Raw genomic sequence first — 20,789 nt, 5'->3', positions numbered from 1 at the left:
CTTGGAGGCTGCCATCACTAGGGCTGTCTTGGAACCGTCCTGCCCTTCAGAGGGAGAGGTGGGATGGTTCAGAGAGAGACCCCTGCACCCAGCCTATGAGTGCCACCACCTGGGCCAAAGACTGGCAGTGATTTTAAGGAACCGGTGGGGGTGGGGCGGTAGAATTGTAGATCTTTGCTAGGCCAGGAAGAATGGGACTGACTGTGTAGGCAGTACACACACCTTGCTTGGATAGACCCTGGGCTTAGGTTATTTATATGTGTTATTCTCTACAGCTAGAAGAAATCAAACAATACTTCTCACTCCCTGGCAAGTTAACAGACGTCTGTGTAGCCTATTTTGGATAGACTGGTGTGGTCTGAGAAGGGGTAGAAAGATGGAAATTCCCCTATATGCTCAGTAAAACATTTTCTGAAATTTAAGAGGAAAATGGCTGTGCCAGCACTGTTGGGACGTCACCACTGGGAAAAGGGCATATCTTCTTCTAGCCTCCGCTGTAGCCAGAACTTCTGTGACAGGTAAGTAATGTTGCTTTCTCCCTTCATTTTTAAATTTGCAGTGGGGTGAGAATGGTAAAGCTGCTTTGTTACCACCAGGCTAAACCTATGGATTTATGTCATGCTGCATCAGATGGAGAAATATCTTTTACCAGTGACTTCATCACAGTAGTGGAGTGGGGAAGAGAAGGTACTTGCTGGTGGTTTTAAGGCTCCTTAGCCACTGGATATATATACTTGCTGTGGAAATTGAGCTCTTCTGTGCTTAGAGGAATGATGTCAGACTGTTTTCCCTTGCAGGTAGACATCTCGTCTCTTCTGGTGGTTCTGCAGTGGGATTGAATAAAGTGCTGGTCCTTAAGTCGGCTATGGGTTCAAGAGCTAGCTCTTAGTGTTACACGTCAAGTCCAGGGGCACTCTGGTGGATTGCTAGCTTTTCTCTGGCATCTTTTAAACTGGTTCTTCGTATCCTAACAGTTGTACCCTTAAGCTATACCACTGTAAAAAGACCTTTCCTTCAAGACTTGTTTTTCTGGTGGTTATCTCTTTGGCTTAAGATTTCAGTTGCAGGGGTGACTTTCAGGGATCCCTTGCTTTTGGATAAGTTCATCTTTCTAGGCTAAATCAACCTTCCAATGTTTTCTAAGGAGAAATATGGTGGGAAACACAAGGGCTTCCCTTGTGATAAATGTTGAAAGTGCCTACCCATTCAGAAAAGCAGAGCAGGGGGACACTCTATACCTACAGCACATAAACAAATCCATGAACCATTCCCCGGTCAACAGAATTTATATTTTATTCATGACAGGTAAACACAACAAGTAAGATTATAAGAAAGATTTAAGTGAATAAGGGATTCTTGAAGGACGGAGTGCATTAGGTATGGGTTCAGACTTCTGAGCAATTAGGCCAGGGTGCTTATTTAGCCATCTATATATTTTGTTTGTCAAGCGTTACAAAGATTCTGTTTTTGAAGGAGGGTTGGTGAGAAAAGATTAATAAAGGCCCTTAAGTGCTTTGACAATATGCCTCTTTGTCTACTAATGGTGGTAGTATGGGGAAATAAGGTTCTGCATCTACAGGCACTGATGGAAGACACTGCGTTGGGATTGAGAGGTGGCCAAAGTCGAGTGCTTCCCAAACCTGCTCCTGGAGGCACCCCAACCAGTCAGGTCTGCAGGATAGCCACAATAAATATGCACATAAGAGATTTAACATGTAGTGCCTTCACTGCCTGCAAATCTCATGCATCTTCATTGTGCGTATCCTGAAAATCTAGCACCAGGTTTGGAAACTACTACTGTAAGCCTGAGCATCTGCACAAAGTGGAGGAAGGATTGGTCCCTACCTGAGAGCAAGAGAGAGTCCAAGGAGTAGGGTAGATAGACTCTTTCAAAAAAACATGGAAGACTAGTTCAAAAGGGTAATCTTTATTAAAATGACTTGACACAGCAGCTGTGTTTTGGCATCAAAACACCTGCTTCAATAGTCTTGTGATGTTCATTGTGCAGAGGTAAGTAATGTTTCCAAGATCATATACAACTTTAATTGAAACAAGGTAGGTCTGAAGTCTGTGGAAAACAAGCATAGATTGTCAGCTAAATGCCAAAAGAATCTTACTCTCTGCACAAGGAAACTGTTCTTGTCCAAGCCACATCAGTCTTACTGCAGATTAGATATGATCGTTGTAGAATCTTTGATGAAAGGTGGAATAGGTTTTAGAACCAGTGACTTAATAATTTAAAATAAAACCATATGCTCAGGCTGACAAAGAGGGAATTATCTTACAAAACAAACCAAAATTAAGCACTTTTTTTTTTCATTTTGCCCCCAACTACCTTCAAGTCTCTAAAAGGAAGCAGCTGCCCCAAGCCTTATGTCTTCATTCTGCAGACAGCTACCCAATCTGCAACATGTATATTGCTCATGGCTCCTTCAGAACAGCTTCTTCAGTGCAGCTCCCAAAGTGGCACCAGCCCCAGCACCTATGGTACCTAAGGTAGCCTTAGCAGCCACGGAAAAGCCTGCAGCACCTGTGAGAAGCAAAATTAGCAAGATGTTATTCTCTAGAGAGAAGCATGGGAAATGCAGGCACACTTAAGAACAAACAGCAACCATACTGGGTCAGACCCATTCCTTAGCATCCCTCCGGACCGGACCAGGATTGGACTGTTGGGTTGTGCCCGCCTACCAGCAGGTGGAGACTGAGAAAAAACTCTGACTCTAGAGAGCCAATAGGAGCCCTGGCCATGTGACCTTAGCCCCAGTATTTTCGCAGTCTCCCAGCAGGTAGGAAGTGAGCCCATTAGTCTCTCTCTCTCTCTCTTTTTCTCTATAAGATATTACAGATATATTTATAATACTTCTTCTGTGCCTGGAATCTTAATTAGAGGCTTGACAGGGTTTCTTTTCTTTCTTTGACAGCCTCTGGGGTGTTAAACTCGGGTGTCTCGAGTCCACCCCCCTTACTCCCCATCTCCCTGGCTTAGCAGGGAAGGGCCGTCCCTTTCTCTGAGAGGCAGCCACTTTTAATAGGCAGCTGTTTTTAAAGAATTAAATCAAGTAAAAGAAAATTTAAAAAATTAATTCAAATGAAAGGAATTTAAAGGAAGTAGTTTTTGCTTTCCCCAGTCTTATAACGAGCAGGTAGCTCTTCTGTCTTATTCTGTTTGAAGAGTCTTTATTTTCTTTTCTGGCGGAGCTATTTAAAAAAAAAAAAAAAAAAGTGAAAACTCAGCGTCTGTGACTTTAATCGGTGGTTTTTTGTTATCTTCATTATTTTTCCTCTGCTATCCGGCGTTGTTAGCGGCGGTAGTTGTAAAAAAATAAAAGAGAGGCGCGAACTGTTAAGCGCGTGCTCGCTCTTGGACAGGTCTGTATAGCTTGGGAGCTGTATTGACGGTTCCTGTCGGGCCAGAGGCTAAACCATGTTTTGTGCGGCATCGGAGGTTATCTGTTTTTCAGCGGCACGGATTTCCTGCTTCTTCGTCAGTCTGGTCAGTGGTTTTCTCCCCCAAACTTTATTCTTCTCATTTTGGCGTGCTTGGCCGCCATTGTTTTGCCTGCAGCTGCAATTTCCCTTGATGCGGCAGCGTTTTTCTGCTTTTACTGTGTTTGGCTGTTTGTGCAATGGAAAGGAGATATTGTTTCTCCGGTAGTTGGGGCAATTGGTAGTATATTTTCCCCGCAATTAATTTTTACATGTATTTTTCAAGCTATTAAAAAAAAAAAAAAAAACGAAATGTTACGATGCGAATGGCGCTCATTTTGTTTTTCCCTCTGTTTTTTCTCCGCCGGGGACTTTTTGGTTGCTAGCAATGTTGTGAATTAAAGTGCAGCTCAGTTGGCGATTTCTTTGTTCTTGGCAAGACTCCGATTCAAAGTGCAGCTCAGTCGGGAATTCTCTGTTTTAGACATTGGGGCGAATTAAATTATATCTCAGCTCCAAAATAACCATTTTCCTATTCCTTTCCCTTGTGTGTGATGTTTGGAGGAAAGGTCTTTGCTATTGTCTAGCGCAGTTTTTATGGAGGTCCAGTGTGTGTCACTCTGTGTCTTCCTCATTTCCTGGTGAATAGGACTACATTGTCTAATAGTCAATTGATTAGTACTTTACAAATCTGGCCATAATATCTTAGTTCCTTTCAAGCATTTCCCTTCATGGCTATGATGTTATACAGTGTTTTAAGAACTTAACAAACATTTTCTATGGCATAGGCTAACTGGTTCAGGTGCCATTGTTTGGTACTTTACAATGCTGGACATAAGATCTTAATTCCTTTCAGGAAATTTTCCTCCGTGGCTATGTTCTTATACAGTGTTTTAAGATCTTAAACGTTCTCTAGAGCGTAGGCTATATGGTTCAGATGCCATGTGCAATGAAATACATTGTCTGATACTCAATTGTTGTGTACTTTGCAATTCTGGACATAAGGTCTTACTTCCTTTCAGCAATTTTCTTTCATGGCTATGCGTTCTCTTTGGCATAGCAGATGACAGCTGCATAGGCTACATGGTTCAGATGGTTCTCATATTCTAGGAGACTCAGTCCTGTCTACCGAGCACCCAGTTTTCTCAGATGCTTTAGAAGGCATGTTTTATTCACATCTTCTCTACTTTCCAACTGTCTTGGAGTTTCTCATGTGTTATCTTAGTTTTCTTCTAGGACTTACAAGATATATGTCCACTTAGGGAGTAAAGTTATCAGGTCAATTTGCATTTTCTCCCACTTAAGGATAGTGGGAGGTCCTCATGCCATCTACTTGTATTTTTGTTCCTCTATCTATTCAGCCTGGGCACATGGTAAACATTCTGGTTTTGTCCAGTATGACCATCCATAACATCTGCTATCCCTTTCTCTTCCTTACAGATTTTAGGGTCTTGTTTCAAGCTTTCTTGACGTCAGGTACAGTCTTGTCTCCTGTGGCACAAATTCACCACCTTTTCCGTAATAGGTATTTTCCAAGTCTATTCCTTTCATTTTATTCTTCCTCTCTCCAGAGTTTTTTTCTCTTGGAAGGAGATTCACTCATTTTCTGTGCATTTTTTGCCATAAGGCCATAAGTGTTGCCATAATGGGAAAGGCCAAGAGTCCCCATCCTGTTTGCAGATGGGGTCAATCCAGATTGCAAATACCACATTCATATCTCGTGAGTGTGCGTCTGTTCATCTCTGTACATCTCAGTGAGGAAGGAGGCATGACATGATACGAGGTTTGGGGAGATCCGGTAAAATGAAAGGCCAGTGTGTCTCAGTCCACGCTCAACATATGGTGATCCTTTCATTTTCATTCTATATGTTCTCATTCCAGACCTTCCTTTCAATTGGAAGGGGATTCTTTCACTTCCTGTGCATTTTTGCTATTAGTATATGAGTATGGTCATACGGGGAAAGTCTAAGAGTCCATTAAGCCCAGCATCCTGTTCTCAGTTGTGGTCAATCCAGGTTGCAAGTACCACATTCATTTCTTATGGATGTGGGTCGGTACATCTTAGTACATCTCAGTATAGGAGGAGTAATGTCCGTGATACGAGGATGATAAGGTCCTCATTACCATTTTTCTTGCCCTGCTCTTCGGTCTTGCGTCGGCTCCGCGCACTTTTTTCTTAAGTTATGGTCGTAGTAGCAGCGGCGCTCATGAAACTACGTCTCCTCGTTTCATCATTTCCTAGATGTCTGGTTCATTACAGACAGTCTTATTGGCAGAGTTGTCAGGTCAAGCAATGGGTGGTGCATTTCGGGCACACCCTAGGTTATGGGGTGCATGTAGCCAGGTCTCTCATTTGAGCTCTCTTTTGAGCTCTCGTGTGATCTCATTAGATTTCATAGCATGTTTCTATTTTTTCTCTCTTTGTTTAGTCAAGTTGGCGCAGACTGTTTTTGTCTTCTCTACAAGCGTCCCACTTTCTGTTTTCTCTGGCTGTTCTTGGGCCTTCGGCCATTACCTTGCTCTATTTTGCAGAGTAAAATTTTACTCTCTAGCTCCCAAGAAGGAATTTTTCTTCATTCGCTTTGGAGTCTCGGTAGTCTTTTTTGGGCAGCTTTTCACTCTGTCAATTTCGTGACCATTGAAAAAAAAAAAAAAAAAGAGTTCTCAGTGGATAGTACCTTAAGGGGAGGTCCCAGTTCTACAACTATTTCTTTTCACTCTGACCTTCCATGTGCCTCGCTTACTCTCTTGCTAAAAAGACTTGTCAGCGGCAGAGATAGATGCCCTCTCGTATCCAGATATTTATCTCTGATGGAATCCCTCCGCTCAGTTGGCCTCTGTATTCTCACTAGTGGTCTGGTGGTTGAGATTGAGCATTCTTCCTGCAGGTATGCCGGGAGCATATACACAGTGAACAGTTTTTTGATGGCTGCATCTGTGAAAATATATATGTATATTTATAGTTCTACTACATAAGTACATATGTAATTCCACACTGGGAAAAGCTCAAAGGTCCTATTGAGCCCACCTTTCTGTCCACGGCCAATCCAGACCATGAGCACCTGGCTAGATTCCTAAATGTACAAACATTCTATACATGTTGTTCCTGGAACTGTGTAGTGTTTTATGGACTTCTATATGTTTCTAACAGATGAAAGGTACTAACAAGTGTCTACTGTTGATTTATTCCCGTTTTCACTAATTGGGGTCTACGACAAGAGTCTCAGGTGATTGGCTTGCAGAGGCAACAGCTACAGATGATTCTTTCTCTCTCAGTTGAATTGCGCTCTGAGATATGTTTTTTTTTTTTTTTCATGTTGGGTAACTGCAGCGGCTGTCAGTTTATTTGGACTTTCAGTCTAGTTTGCAGCAAGGATTTAGGTACCTTCTTCTTCTGCATAGTATTTAACTGCATTCTTGTTTTTACCTATTTAGCTTCTAGTGATCAGGTACTTTCTCACTGACAGGCTTTACATACTTCCAATCTGTTGCTAGGTCAGCAATAGTCTACAATATCTGGAGTATTGTACTTCAGGATTTCGGTTTCCACTTTCTCAGCTGAGGTAGATTCATTGCAGTTTTTTGTTGCCAGGCGGCTCTGCTTCTACCTTTGTCATCCTTCTTTCAGTCGTTTTTTCTCGAGTCTCTCTGTCCTTTGCGCTGCACTGATGCGGTAGGGGACAATATATAGCGGTCACTTGGTAGGGGACAATGTTCAGCGTCGCTTGGACTTTTCAGCTTCAGCTTTTTTGCTTTGTAGTCATTCTATTTAGTTTATTGGCGGTTCTTGGATCGTCAAGCTTTGGCTTCGTATTCATCCTAGTTTGGGTGTCTTCAGGGATTCTACCACATTCTCAATGTCTGTCCCTCCCGTAAGATTACTGCTTTGGTACTTCCCAACAGTCCAATCCTGGTCCGGTCCGGAGGGATGCTAAGGAAGGAGAAATTAGATCTTACCTGCTAATTTGCTTTCCTTTAGTCCCTCCGGACCAGGCCCCTCCCATGTTCTATCAACTCTTTAGATTCTTTTATTAAGTTTGGAAGTGTATTCGTTCCTTTACCACACGTGGGAATGTTTAAAAAAAAAAAAAAAAAGACTTTGCGTGGTCCATACCACTTCTCTGGTGGTTGCTGGTGAGCTCGGTTGCTGGAATATATATAAAACCTTAATGGGTCATACCACTTCTCTGGTGAGAGTTGCTGGTGAGTTCAGTTGCTGGAATATATATAAAGCCTTAAATATGTCATACCACTTCTCTGGTGAGAGTTGCTGGTGAGCTCTAATATGAATGGGTCATGCCACTTCTCTGGTGAGAGTTGCTGGTGAGCTCTAATATGAATGGGCCATGCCACTTCTCTGGTGAGAGTTGCGGGCGAGCTCTAATACGAATGGGCCATGCCACTTCTCTGGTTAGAGTTGCTGGCGAGCTCTAGTACTCGGTTTTGCCGAGGAATTTGTGGCTGCTAGGATTCCATACGGCACAGAAGTTCTTTCTTTCTTTTCTGCTTTGTTATTCAAATACTGAGGCTAAGGTCACATGGCCAGGGCTCCTATTGGCTCTCTAGAGTCAGAGTTTTTTCTCAGTCTCCACCTGCTGGTAGGCGGGCACAACCCAACAGTCCAATCCTGGTCCGGTCCGGAGGGACTAAAGGAAAGCAAATTAGCAGGTAAGATCTAATTTCTCCTTGTCCGTGTAGCCTAGTATGTTGCTTCCTGCAGTGGCCAATGCAGGTCACAGGTACCTGACAAAAACCCAAATAGCAGCAACATTCCATGCTACCAAACCTAGGACAAGCAGAAGCTTCCCCCATGTCCATCTCAATAACAGATTATGCACTTTTTTTTATCCAAACTCTTTTTTAAACCCAGATAGGCTAACCACTGTTACACATCCTCCAGCAACGAGTGCCAGAGCTGAACTATTGTTTGAGTGAAAAATATTTCCATGCAATTTCATTGAGTGTTCCCTGGTCTTTGTACTTTTTTTGAATAAGTGAAAAATCGAGTCACCTCCATGATTTTGTAGACCTCCTTCATGTACCCCAACTCATCCATCTTTTCTGAGGTGAAGTGCCCTAACCTCTAGCCTTTCCTTATTTGGGAGCAGTTCCAACCCCTCTTGGTCACTCTTCTTTGAACCTTTTCTAATTCTGCTGTATCTTTTTTTTTAGATACAGCAACCAGAATTGAACATCATACTCAAGGCGAGGTTGCACCATGGAGTGATACAGAGGCATTATAATAGTTTTGGTCTTAGTGTGTATCCCTCTCCTAATGATTCCTAGCATTCCGTTTGGTTTTTTGGCCATCACCACACATGACATGGGGCAAAAGATTTCAGCGTATTGTCTTCAATGACACCTAGGTCTTTTTCCTGAGTGCTGACTCCTAAAGTGGACCCCTAGCTTAGGATTCGGATTATTCCTCCCAATGTGCATCACTTTGCATTTGTACACATTAAATTTCGTATGCCATTTGGATGCCCAGTCTTCCACTAACTTTTCACAATCCGCATGCATTTGACAACTTAATAGTTTGATGTCATCTGCAAATTTAATCATCTCACTTGGTCCGATTGCCAGATCATTTATAAATATGTTAACTAGCGCCGGTCCCAGTACAGATCCCTGCGGCACTCTACTTCCTTTGAGAAAAATGACCATTTAACCGTACCCTTTGTTTTTCTGTTCAATAACCGCTTCTTAATCCATACGAGGACATTGCCTCCTATCCGGTGACTCCTTCATTTTCTCAGTCTCTCATGAGGTACTTTGTCAAAAGCTTTCTGAAAATCTAGCTACTCTACATTAACCAGTTCACCTTTATCAACATGTTTATTAATACTTTCAAAGACATGAAGTGAGACCTCCCTTAACTGAATCCATGCTCACTCTGTCCCATTAAACCATGTTTGTCTACGTGTTCTGTAATTTTATTCTTTAAAAGGAGTTTTCACCATTTTCCCCAGGACAAAATCAGACTTATTGGTCGTGAAGTCCTCAGACTGATGCTGTGGGTCAGTGCTGTCCCCTGGCTATAGAGGAGATCCCCGACGCTGGCATACAGCGCGTCTCAGCTTCTCGGACATGACGGTAACGCGCGTACCCGATTCGCGCCAAAATCTCTTTTTTTTTTTTTTTTTAAGCCCTGCTCCGCCGAACAAACCGCTAAGGGAAGAACACAAACGGCAGTGCTAAATAAAATACAGCTCAACTCAAAGAGGGCTGAAAACAAAATGCTGCCGCTTACTCTTTTTTTTTTACACAGCTGACTCACAGCATTCCCATGCAATCAAACGGAGCTGTCTGCTCATTCAGTCAGTGGGGACAAGTTGTCTTTAATTTTTGTTTTTTTTTTTTTACACCTAAACTCCTCCAAATTACTGCTGCCTCTTTTTTTTTTTTTTTTTTAACCAGCTAGATAATATAGACACCTAAAACAGCAACCAGAGCTGCCTGCTCGTTAAAGCAATGGGGAAAACTCCGCTGAAGAGTAATAGAACAACACATAGCTGTCTGCTCGTTAGAAGCCGGGGGATGTAGCTTGCTCCTTAAAATGCTTATAAGATTTAACTTTCTATAGTGGCTGCCTCTCCCAAAGACATACACCTTTCTAAACAAAGGGTAGTCCTTCCCAGCTATGTATGGGAGATGGGGAGGAAGGGGGGAGGGACCCGGAGACATCCGAGTTTGACACCCCCAGAGGCTGTAAAAGAAAGGAAAAGAAGTCCCTACCTGACCAGCATCTAACAGAGAATTCCTAGGCACAGAAGAAGAGGTAGCAATGTTGTTCTTATTGTAAACCTCTAAAAGAGAAAGAGAGAGACTAATGGGCTCGCTTCCTACCTGCTGGGAGACTGAGAAAATACTGAGGCTAAGGTCACATGGCCAGGGCTCCTATTGGCTCTCTAGAGTCAGAGTTTTTCTCAGTCTCCACCTGCTGGTAGGCGAGCACAACCCATCAGTCCAATCCTGGTCCGGTCCGGAGGGACTAAAGGAAAGCAAATTAGCAGGTAAGATCTAATTTCTCCTTTGAGTTGTATTTGACAGTATAGGATGTGCTGCTGTGAGATGCTGACAGTAGTAACGGCACCCAACCAGCATATTCCTGCATAGAGGACCTGAAGTGCTCACACCTGAACATCTAGTTTTAAATTGTTTTCAAATTTCAAAATTGGCTTATAAAAGAAAAATGGCTAAGTGGCAGACAGTTGTTAAATGGGGCTTAGGTTGGCATCTTATATAAGCACTGAAAGGTAGTGTTAGTTCATCTCATCCCTTTCCTTGTACAGTCTTACCAGTTCTGTACACTTATTGTTCATAGTGATAAGACAGACAGGTGTCTAACAACCTGCTGAGGAAGTATGTGGGCTCATTTTCAAAGCACTTAAGACTTAAAGTTCTACTGGTTACGATGTAGCTTTACATGTCTAAGTGCTCTGAAAACATGCCTCTAATTGTAATGGAATATCAGGTCAGCTCTAGCGAATATACTGCCTTTCTGTGGTTACAGTCAAAGTGGTTAACATATATTACAGGTACTTATTTTGTAGCTGGGGCAGTAAAACGTTAAGTGACTTGTGCAGAGGCATAAGGAGTGGCAGTGGGAATTGAACCCAGTTCCTCTGGCTCTCAGACCACTGCACTAACCACTAGGCTACTCCTAGCGCTGAAAGAGTTGGTTAGTGGTCTCTGTGTAACTAGGAACCTAGGTAACAGAGTAGATGACGGCAGAAAAAGACCTGCATGGTCCATCCAGTCTGCCCAACAAGACAACTCATATGTGCTTTTTGTGTATACCCTACTTTGATTTGTACCTGTGCTCTTCAGGGCACAGACTGTATAAGTCTGCCTAGCACTATCCCCGCCTCCCACCACCGGCTCTGGCACAGACCGTATAAGTCTGCCCAGCACTAGGTGGAAATGAAAACGGTATTCAAACATGCGTGGGATAAGCATAAAGGAATCCTGTGCAGAAGGAATGGATCCTCAGGAGCTTAGTCGAGATCAGGAGGCAGGGCAGACTTATATGGTCTGTGCCAGAGCTGGTGGTGGGAGGCGGGTGTGTTGGTTGGGAGGCAGGGATAGTGCTGGGCAGACTTATACGGTCTGTGCCCTGAAGAGCACAGGTACAAATCAAAGTAGGGTATACACAAAAAGCACATATGAGTTGTCTTGTTGGGCAGACTGGATGGACCATGCAGGTCTTTTTCTGCCGTCATCTACTATGTTACTATTTTGGTGGCACAGTATCCATGAACTTCCTTAGGAGTAGATTTTTTTTTGGTGTTTGAAGCAAGTTTAATAATGGTATGGGCATTTCATTCTGGTTCACCAATATAAGTCTAAAAAGAGGGTGGTTGGGTTTTGTTTTTAAACTCTGCATATTCTATAGTTGAAGAGGCCATTCTTACCAATGGATTGAAGTACAGCTACTGTCCCTCCAGCTGCCACACCACCACCGTTGGCCAATGCAGCAGCAGACATCATTTTCGCAGCTAATGAACCAGCTGCAATCCCTGCTGATGTAAAGCCTACCATCCCAATAACAACTGGAGTTCCTACAACAGCGGTCACTAAGACAAAAGAACAATAGCCTTTTATATTCACTCAAAAAAAAAATCAAAAAAGTACAACTTGCTACTTTACTGTTTTTAATACATAACGATAGAAGTTGCAGCAAAAATTAGGTTCTGTTACTGGGGTTCTCCAATCCTGTAATCGTATACAACTACTCTCATACATTCACATGGTGGTCAAGGATTTGTTGTCTCGGGCCAATGCTGAGGATATAATATCTATTAAAACCCATGTATGTACAGAAGATTTCAGGAGTGTTATCCAGGCTATGATTTTTGTCAAAAATTGACTACTTGTGGTCGAGCACAGAATGCAGCTGCTAGGTTAGTTTTTGGTGTTTCCATATTTGAATATATAACCCCAATTTTGAAACAACTTCACTGGTTACCTGTGTTGCTTTTTTATTTTTTGTACCCCGCGCTTTCCCACACATGGCAGGCTCAATGCGGTTTACATGGGGCAATGGAGGGTTAAGTGACTTGCCCAGAGTCACAAGGAGCTGCCTGTGCCTGAAATGGGAATTGAACTCAGTTCCTCAGGACTAAAATCCACCACCCTAACCACTAGGCCACTCCTCCACTGTTGCTACTATTTGAGGTTCTACATGGAATGTTGCTACTATTGGAGATTCTACATGGAATGTTGCTATTCCACTAGCAACATTCCATGTAGAAGTCGGCCCTTGCAGATCAGCAATGTGGCCGCGCAGGCTTCTGCTTGACTCACAGAAACAGAAGCCTGCACAGCCTTCTACATGGAATGTTGCTAGTGGAATAGCAACATTCCATGTAGAATCTCCAATAGTAGCAACATTCCATGTAGAATCTCCAATAGTATCTATTTTATTTTTGTTACATTTGTACCCTGCGCTTTCCCACTCATGGCAGGCTCAATGCGGCTTACATGGGGCAATGGAGGGTTAAGTGACTTGCCCAGAGTCACAAGGAGCTGCCTGTGCCGGGAATCAAACTCAGTTCCTCAGGACCAAAGTCCACCACCCTAACCACTAGGCCACGCCTCCACTGTTGCTACTATTTGAGATTCTACATGGAATGTTGCTATTCCACTAGCAACATTCCATGTAGAAGTCGGCCCTTGCAGATCACCAATGTGGCTGCCGTGCAGGCTTCTGCTTCTGTGAGTCTGACGTCCTGCACGTACGTGCAGGACGTCAGACTCACAGAAACAGAAGCCTGCGCAGCCTTCTACATGGAATGTTGCTAGTGGAATAGCAACATTCCATGTAGAATCTCCAATAGTAGCAACATTCCATGTAGAATCTCCAATAGTATCTATTTTATTTTTGTTACATTTGTACCCTGCGCTTTCCCACTCATGGCAGGCTCAATGTGGCTTACATGGGGCAATGGAGGGTTGAGTGACTTGCCCAGAGTCACAAGGAGCTGCCTGTGCCTGAAGTGGGAATCCAACTCAGTTCCTCAGTTCCCCGGGACCAAAGTCCACTACCCTAACCACTAGGCCGCTCCTCCACTGTTGCTACTATTTGAGATTCTACATGGAATGCTGCTATTCCACTAGCAACATTCCATGTAGAAGTCGGCCCTTGCAGATCACCAATGTGGCTGCCGTGCAGGCTTCTGCTTCTGTGAGTCTGACGTCCTGCACGTACGTGCAGGACGTCAGACTCACAGAAACAGAAGCCTGCGCAGCCTTCTACATGGAATGTTGCTAGTGGAATAGCAACATTCCATGTAGAATCTCCAATAGTAGCAACATTCCATGTAGAATCTCCAATAGTATCTATTTTATTTTTGTTACATTTGTACCCCGCGCTTTCCCACTCATGGCAGGCTCAATGCGGCTTACATGGGGCAATGGAGGGTTGAGTGACTTGCCCAGAGTCACAAGGAGCTGCCTGTGCCTGAAGTGGGAATCCAACTCAGTTCCCCAGGACCAAAGTCCACCACCCTAACCACTAGGCCACTCCTCCACTAGTTATTTTCACCTGAGGCAGTTTTATGAAACTCAGTAGAGGAAACAAATGTATGATATTTATAAAAGAAGCAGTATTATGGACACATGGTGATGGATCTGGACTGAGTGATTTTTTTTTTTGACTGCTCCACATCATATTATTTGCATACCAGTTAATCATCACATTACCTCAGTTGGAGGTTGTTTCAAAAATAAACACAGTGACTTGCCTTAAAAGATATTGCAATCCATTAACATATGAAGTATTTCCCGTGCTTTGGAGATATATGTAGCTATAGTTTATAGCAATATGAAGGCAGCTGGTTATGCAGAGGTTTAACACTGCGATGTGCAAGATAGATTTGACTGGCTGTATGCAGAATAAAAAGAACAGGGGCAGTGCAATGACGGTTCTTGACTCAGCCAGTGGTAATAACATTATCAGACTGATATGTGAACTGAGCTCCATTTAAAAATCTTTCTTCCAAAAAGCAATATTTATTTTGGATGCATGTGAACGTACAAGAGAGGAGTAGTATATGATTACAAGATTGTTATATATTTATATACCTTAATGTTTAGTGAATAAATTGTTCTTGCTAGCCTGTTTTATATATCCACTAGTAGAAAAGGCCCGTTTCAGACACAAATTAAACGGGCATTAGCAAGGTTTTCCTCGGAGTGTGTATGTTTGAGAGAGTGGGTGGGTGTAAGATGACTATGTGAGAGAGAGTGAATTTGCGAGTGTGTGTGCGTGACAGAGTAATAACCCCCCCCCCCCCCCCACCACAAAGATTCAAACTTGATCACGTCATTCGTCCACGCCGCGCAGCCAAGGACTTCTGCTGGCAGGGGTATGCGATGGCGGCGGGGAAGGGTGGGCTCGAGAAGGTCGCAGCAAGGGGGTCCAGGGGTCTGGAAAGCGGAGGGGGGTCTTTGCAAATCAGAGGAAAGGAGGGAGTTGGGGTCTTGAACTGGCAGCTGCAGGTAGCGAGGGGGCTGATGTGCCGCGCTTGTCGTGTTGCAGGGAGCAGCGCACTCACAGCTGATTCCCAGGCAGGGGGAGGAGTAGGGAAACGTGGAGCGTGTTTCCCTACTCCTCCCCTTGCCTGGGAATCAGTTGGGAGTGACGCCAGCTTGGCTAGGGAGCCTACCTCAGGAGCAACGGACACAGGCAGCTACTTTAAAAATGTTGATGGTGAGAATTATTATATTGGAAATGTGGAACAGCCATATGTCCTCTGTTCAAAGTAGTTTTCCCTTCAATCTTTCAATGATCCAAAATAAATATCCATGAGAGAGATTTGCATGAAGCAGAGGCAGTGCATGCAAATACGTCTCATGAATATTCATTGTGGATATCCTGAAAACCTGACCGGCTGAGGTGCCTCCAGGTTTGGGAACCACTGAGCTAAGGGAATGGAGGCACCCTCCAGGCGATGTCCCCTGATCACTGCTCTAGCTCGGAAAAATCGAACTGTGACATTCCTGAGCATTATATTAGCTGTCAGAAGTTCCATTAAGAGAATCTAGCATACAGTCATGGCAGTATACTGATTCAGTGCTACTCATTTAATGCTCATTATGCTTTTAAGTATACTAGAGCTTATTTAGGAACAAGTTAAACATAGTAGATGACGGCAGAAAAAGACCTGCATGGTCCATCCAGTCTGCCCAACAAGATAAACTCATGTGTATACCTTACCTTGATTTGTACCTGCCTTTTTCAAGGCACAGACCATACAAGTCTGCCCAGCAGTATTTCCCGCCTCCCATCACTGGCTCTGGCACAGACCGTATAAGTCTGCACTCCACTATCCTCGCCTCCCAACCCCTCTTCCCCCACCTGCAACTCTATCAGGATGCTATTGAAATGAATGCAGCATCTGAACCTTAGGTGTGATGAGCTATCTCTGGGCAGTGGGAGTTCACAGAGAGGCAATGAATGAATCAAGCACGGCTTGGTTCGTCCCACCCTAAAGCAGCTCAATTTAAGTCACCAGACATCACAGTTTTTACATGATGGCCCCTTTTACTTAGGATTCCCTTCCCTTACGTATCTGTGTGAAACTTTAAAGCAACTGTAAAACTGGATTTTTCAGAAAGCCTTCCAGGCTACCTGCGGCTGCCAGCTATAAACAGTTACCACCCTGACCCTCTCCTTCCTTATACCCTCCTCTCCTCTTACACTTATATGACAATTCTTAGTTATGTTTGCTTGTTGGATTGTATGCCCTTAATCTTTATCAAAATTCTCTAGTTCTTTTCTGACTTTTTGATAACTTTGTAATTTAGTTTATACACTGCTTTAGTCCAGGCGGTATAGAAAAGTGCTAATCTAATTATATAAATGAGAAGTGACTGACTCACCCGCAAATGCGCAGTAGAGAGCAGTTGTCCTGCGCGGCACGTCACAGGTCTCTCCCGACATCAGCTGATCATAACCGCAACACCTACTACTAATTTCTAAAGCACTATACTAAATGTACGCAGCGCTGTACAGCGACCCTCCTCTCTCTCCCCTGCCCCCCCTCCAGCCATCCATGTCCAGCGACCCTCCTCTCTCTCCCCTGCCCCCCCTCCAGCCACCCATGTCCAGCGACTCTCCTCTCTCCCCTGCCCCCCCTCCAGCCACCCAGCAGAAGTCTCGACGGCCATTTTGAAGAGCGATCCGACAGCGGGGGGAGGGTTAGCACCGGCAGCGGGCAGGCAAGACTGGGGATCTTTCCTGCCTGCCCCGAAGAATTCGCTGGACAACGTGGGTGGCTGGAGGAAAGGGGGCAGGGAAGAGAGGAGGGCCGTAGTATATAAAAGTGTACAGTAGACATCCACTCTCATTTCTTGCTTTGGCTATTTCATTACATTTTTCACAACAAAAATGTTGCCTGTCGCCCGTTTTAATGGGCTTTATGGCTTGTAAAACCATAAACAATGAGCGGTTCATAGTTTCTCACCATGCAGCAGTGGAGAACATATTGCTTCTCAAGATCAGCAAACCAAGTTAGTTTCCAGGACATCCCCAGTTAATATACAGGAAGTGTAGTTGCACTGCATCAACTGTAAGCAAGTCTCATGCACTCACTGGGGCTATCCTGGAAACTGCCCCCGACAAGCAGAGTTCACCACCAGTGCGGGGAGAGAAACTGAATTGCTCTTGTTTCTTCACTGTTGTAGGTCATTCATTCAATGCCCCTCTGTGAAAGGAAACAGACAATACAAAATCAGAATAAGATTGTTTTTATGAAGGGCCTTACCTGCTCCAGCGATCCCCAAAATTGAAACTGAAAGGGAAGAAAATTTTAGTTTAAGAAAGGTGGTCTAGCTGGACCTCTGTTTCTTAGCCCTCTCCTGGAACCACAGTTGATCAGTTACATTTACAAGATTATGTCAATTAAGAATGGTACATTTATATTTATGGGAAACCAACTGCATGGAAGTCTACAGTATGTGCATTTACAATGAGGCGTGAAGGACACAAACCAACTCACTGAAAAACATAAGAATGTAGCCAGGATGCTACCAATCAGTGTTGGAGGAAAAAGCCTCAGAATTCTTAATAGAGTATAAAAGTGTACTTCACTGGTTCCATCATCAGCATGTTCAATTTCAGATCTTACAAAATATAAAAAAAGTGTCTAAAAAAGGCAATGCAACTGTCGGTGAAGGTTTTTTTTGCTGGTGATGGAACGTGAAGTATGTTTTTCTACTCTATTGAGAATTCTGAGGCTTTTTCGTCTAACACAGATTGGTAGCATTCTGGCTGTATTCTTATGTTTTTCAGTTTGTAATCATGAAAAACTGAGTGGCCTGGTGCGACTCTAGGAGAAGGTTGATTAGTCCTGATCAATAACAAGTATTTCCCTCCCCAGCATCCATGTCTGATTTATGGACTTTGCCAGATCGCAGAGGACAATTTCTCCCCTCTGGCAATCCCATGCCTGATTAGCACAGCCTGCCCATTCTGATGCCTTTAAGCAACCACATCTTAACAAATGCGTTCCTGCTGTCAAGGGTCCATCTGTATGCATTTGAGGAGGTAACGGGATGGTTGTGGCCTGTGCGACTTTCAATGAAAAGACTGAAGCCCACAGGCATGAGATCTGTTTGCATACAATGGAAGCAATAAATGCAAATCAATCTCATGCATATTCATTGTGGAAATCTTGAAAACCTGATTGGGTTATGGCCGGACTGTGATTGCTGTGTGTGTATGTTTTTTTTTTTTTTGGGGGGGGGGGGGGGGGGGGGCTGCCTACTGAGAAAACATGTGCCAAAAATTGGAGCAATGCAATGAGGAGCCTGCTCCTTGCCTGCCAAATTGATGAAAGCCACAGCTTAGGGAGCTCAGGCGCTGCTTCCCAAGGAAAGAAGAGAAAAGCAACAAGCCGGGATACAGGAAAAGGTGCAATGCCTAAGGCACAACTGAAAATCTAAGATTTGTCTGGTAAAATGAAAAGTACTAACCTGGACATTGGGGAGGCGGGGGGGGGGGGGGGGGGAAATCAAGATGACAGCTAGGGAATGTTTGGGAAAAGAAGTGGCTTGATGGTGGAGAAAAGGAAGACAAAGGCAATCACCTTAGACAATGCAAGGAGAAAAGTATACCACATCCCCCCACTCATACATCATCCACCTGACTCTCATCATCCTGAAATGTATCAGGTTGCACATCATTCAGACTCCCCAGTTCTCATCCCATATGGAGAAAAGAGAACCCTGTCCATCCAGATTCCAAATGCAGCATTACATAACCACAATATACACCATTATATGGGAAGGCCACAAGGCAGTAATTCTATTTAGTATAGATTCATTAAGCCTTGTTTGCAATATTAACTGCTCTTCCCAAAAGTAAAATAAAGTGTACGTATTTATCAACGCTACATAGCACAGGATACATACCAGTTTTCATGGTGGTTTTGAATGCCTCCAACTCCAATTCCTTTCCTGCTGTCTCGTTTAGGGTCTGGTCTTTGTCTTTAGGATTGACAACGCTGATTGTATCTGTTAAGTTTAATTAAATGATATCAGTAGTGGTCCCAATTTAACCGTAGCCTTCGCCCCTGCATTTCTCTTGTTGGGGTACGAGCATTGTCGTAGCCTGTTACAGAGGCAGGATTGTAAGCCAGCAGGGTTTTCCCTTCTTCGTGCAGATTTCGTTTCTAAATGCCAACCCAGCTGGAGAAGAAGGCGGCTGAGAATTGCACCCACAGTAGTGCATACTAGAGAGTGACACAGCGAATTTGTCCCCATGTTACTCTCTAAAATCTTGAGACTAGCCTTAAACAGGCTGTTCCAACTAGGATGGAACAGAATCTATAAAATGCTAGTATCAATATGTTAAAACTTAACCACATCTTAAGACAACTTGCAACAGAATTCAATGATAAACTGCAGAAGCTGCTTCTGGATTTAAATGAAGCACTGTTAAATGACATCATTTGTGTCTTGTCTGCTGATCAGACTCCTTCAATCCACAAAGTCCTTCCATCATTTTTTGTTACATTTGTACCCCGCACTTTCCCACTCATGGCAGGCTCAATGCGGCTTACATATTGTATACAGGTACTTATTTGTACTTGGGGCAATGGAGGGTTAAGTGAGTTGCCCAGAGCTGCCTATGCCGGAAGTGGGAATCAAACTCAGTTCTGCACCCAGCTGCTCAAGCATTTTACTGTTACTGCAACAGATTCATCCATTGTTGCTGACATCAAGGAGTATTTCTAACACTTAATTAACAATTATTTTCCTGTTCATCCACCACACTGTGTTGGTTCTCTTCTACACCCACATCAGGACAACAACCCAATTATCTTCCCAGATGTAAAACCACAGGTAACCAAATCTTTGAGAAGGATGTACCAAAAACCAGATCAAAATTGAAAGCTCAAGTCCAAACTCAATCCTCTACATTCCCAGAAAGTAGCACATCTGTGGAAGAGCCACCCTCCTCCTCCAAAAGAATCAAAATGGATGTTAGCAGTTTTATGATCAGTTACCGATGATCTCTGTCCGACTTCTTACGTCCTCCATGTCGCCATAGGAGCCGGCTTTGTGGGTGCTTGAGCACCCCCAATATTGAGAGAATTCCTTGTATGTGTCAAGGGAGGGATTATTTCCATTAGCACCCCCAATAATTCTGAAAAGTTGGGTCCTATGCATGTAGCCCCGAGCAGGACATGCATGCTGGGCGTAAGGAGTCAGAAAGACATCATCATCCAAGGCATCGACTGGAGCTGAAGAAGATTCTTCGGCTGGCGAGGGTTGAGGGTGGTAAACAGTGCCCCCCCACCCCCACCTCTGGACCCCCCTCCCACCGAGGTCTGGCTACGCCCTGCATACGTTTTAACTTTTAAGCATACGATTATTTGTAGAACAGGCTGCGAATCGACACAAAAAGCAAATAACACTATTGCATTACTTGACAATTACCGCTTTGGTGGCGACTGTGGAACAGGAAGTCTTGGCTTTTCAAAGCATTCAACGCAACCACTATTGCTCTCTCGCGGGCTGATGCAGCGATATTCATACTGGGTCTGCAGTATCAATACATCCATTCCACGCCACCACGGGGGCGGGCCAGCGACATCAGACGTCATCACGGGATCATGCGTGGCTGCGCCCAGGAGGTCAGTGGAGCCACGTGACACGTCCGCGTGCAGCGAGCTGGCTGCACCAGAAGTCAGTCACTCGTACAACGCATGCGCCAGATCGCGTGGCCTCTGGCTCTCTGACGCGTTAGTGTATCAACTCGACAGAGAGCAAGTGCGGCTGCGCTGAAGTATTGAAGGGAGGAGGAGGAGGAGGAAGAGGCGGGACCTGCACGTGTTGGGAGTTAGTGCCCCACC

General features: G+C 44.1%; 1 protein-coding gene across 3 annotated transcripts in view; it reads right to left on the bottom strand.

Annotated features, from left to right (window-relative positions):
- Positions 1–1,327: 1,327 nt before the first annotated feature.
- Positions 1,328–20,789, bottom strand: part of LOC115480038 (interferon alpha-inducible protein 27-like protein 2A) — a 62,587-nt gene continuing 43,125 nt past the window's right edge. Inside the window, exons 1-5 of one of the 3 annotated variants that reach the window (XM_030218439.1) lie at positions 20,374–20,545; positions 18,844–18,945; positions 17,196–17,222; positions 11,841–12,002; positions 1,328–2,530 (exon numbers count right to left, since the gene is read on the bottom strand). In XM_030218439.1, coding sequence (XP_030074299.1) covers positions 2,433–2,530; positions 11,841–12,002; positions 17,196–17,222; positions 18,844–18,945; positions 20,374–20,470 — 486 coding nt within the window. In that variant the 5' untranslated portion in view covers positions 20,471–20,545 and the 3' untranslated portion in view covers positions 1,328–2,432. Of the gene's footprint in view, positions 2,531–11,840; positions 12,003–17,195; positions 17,223–18,843; positions 18,946–19,940; positions 20,038–20,373; positions 20,546–20,789 lie in introns of those variants that run through there. The other 2 variants (XM_030218438.1, XM_030218440.1) reach the window with 2 other exon arrangements.

The sequence above is a fragment of the Microcaecilia unicolor genome, chromosome 11, assembly GCF_901765095.1.
Source record: "Microcaecilia unicolor chromosome 11, aMicUni1.1, whole genome shotgun sequence".
NCBI classification, from domain to species: Eukaryota; Metazoa; Chordata; class Amphibia; order Gymnophiona; family Siphonopidae; genus Microcaecilia; species Microcaecilia unicolor.
The sequence above is the reverse complement of the archived record's forward strand: the minus strand, read 5'-3'. Positions and strand labels throughout refer to the sequence as shown.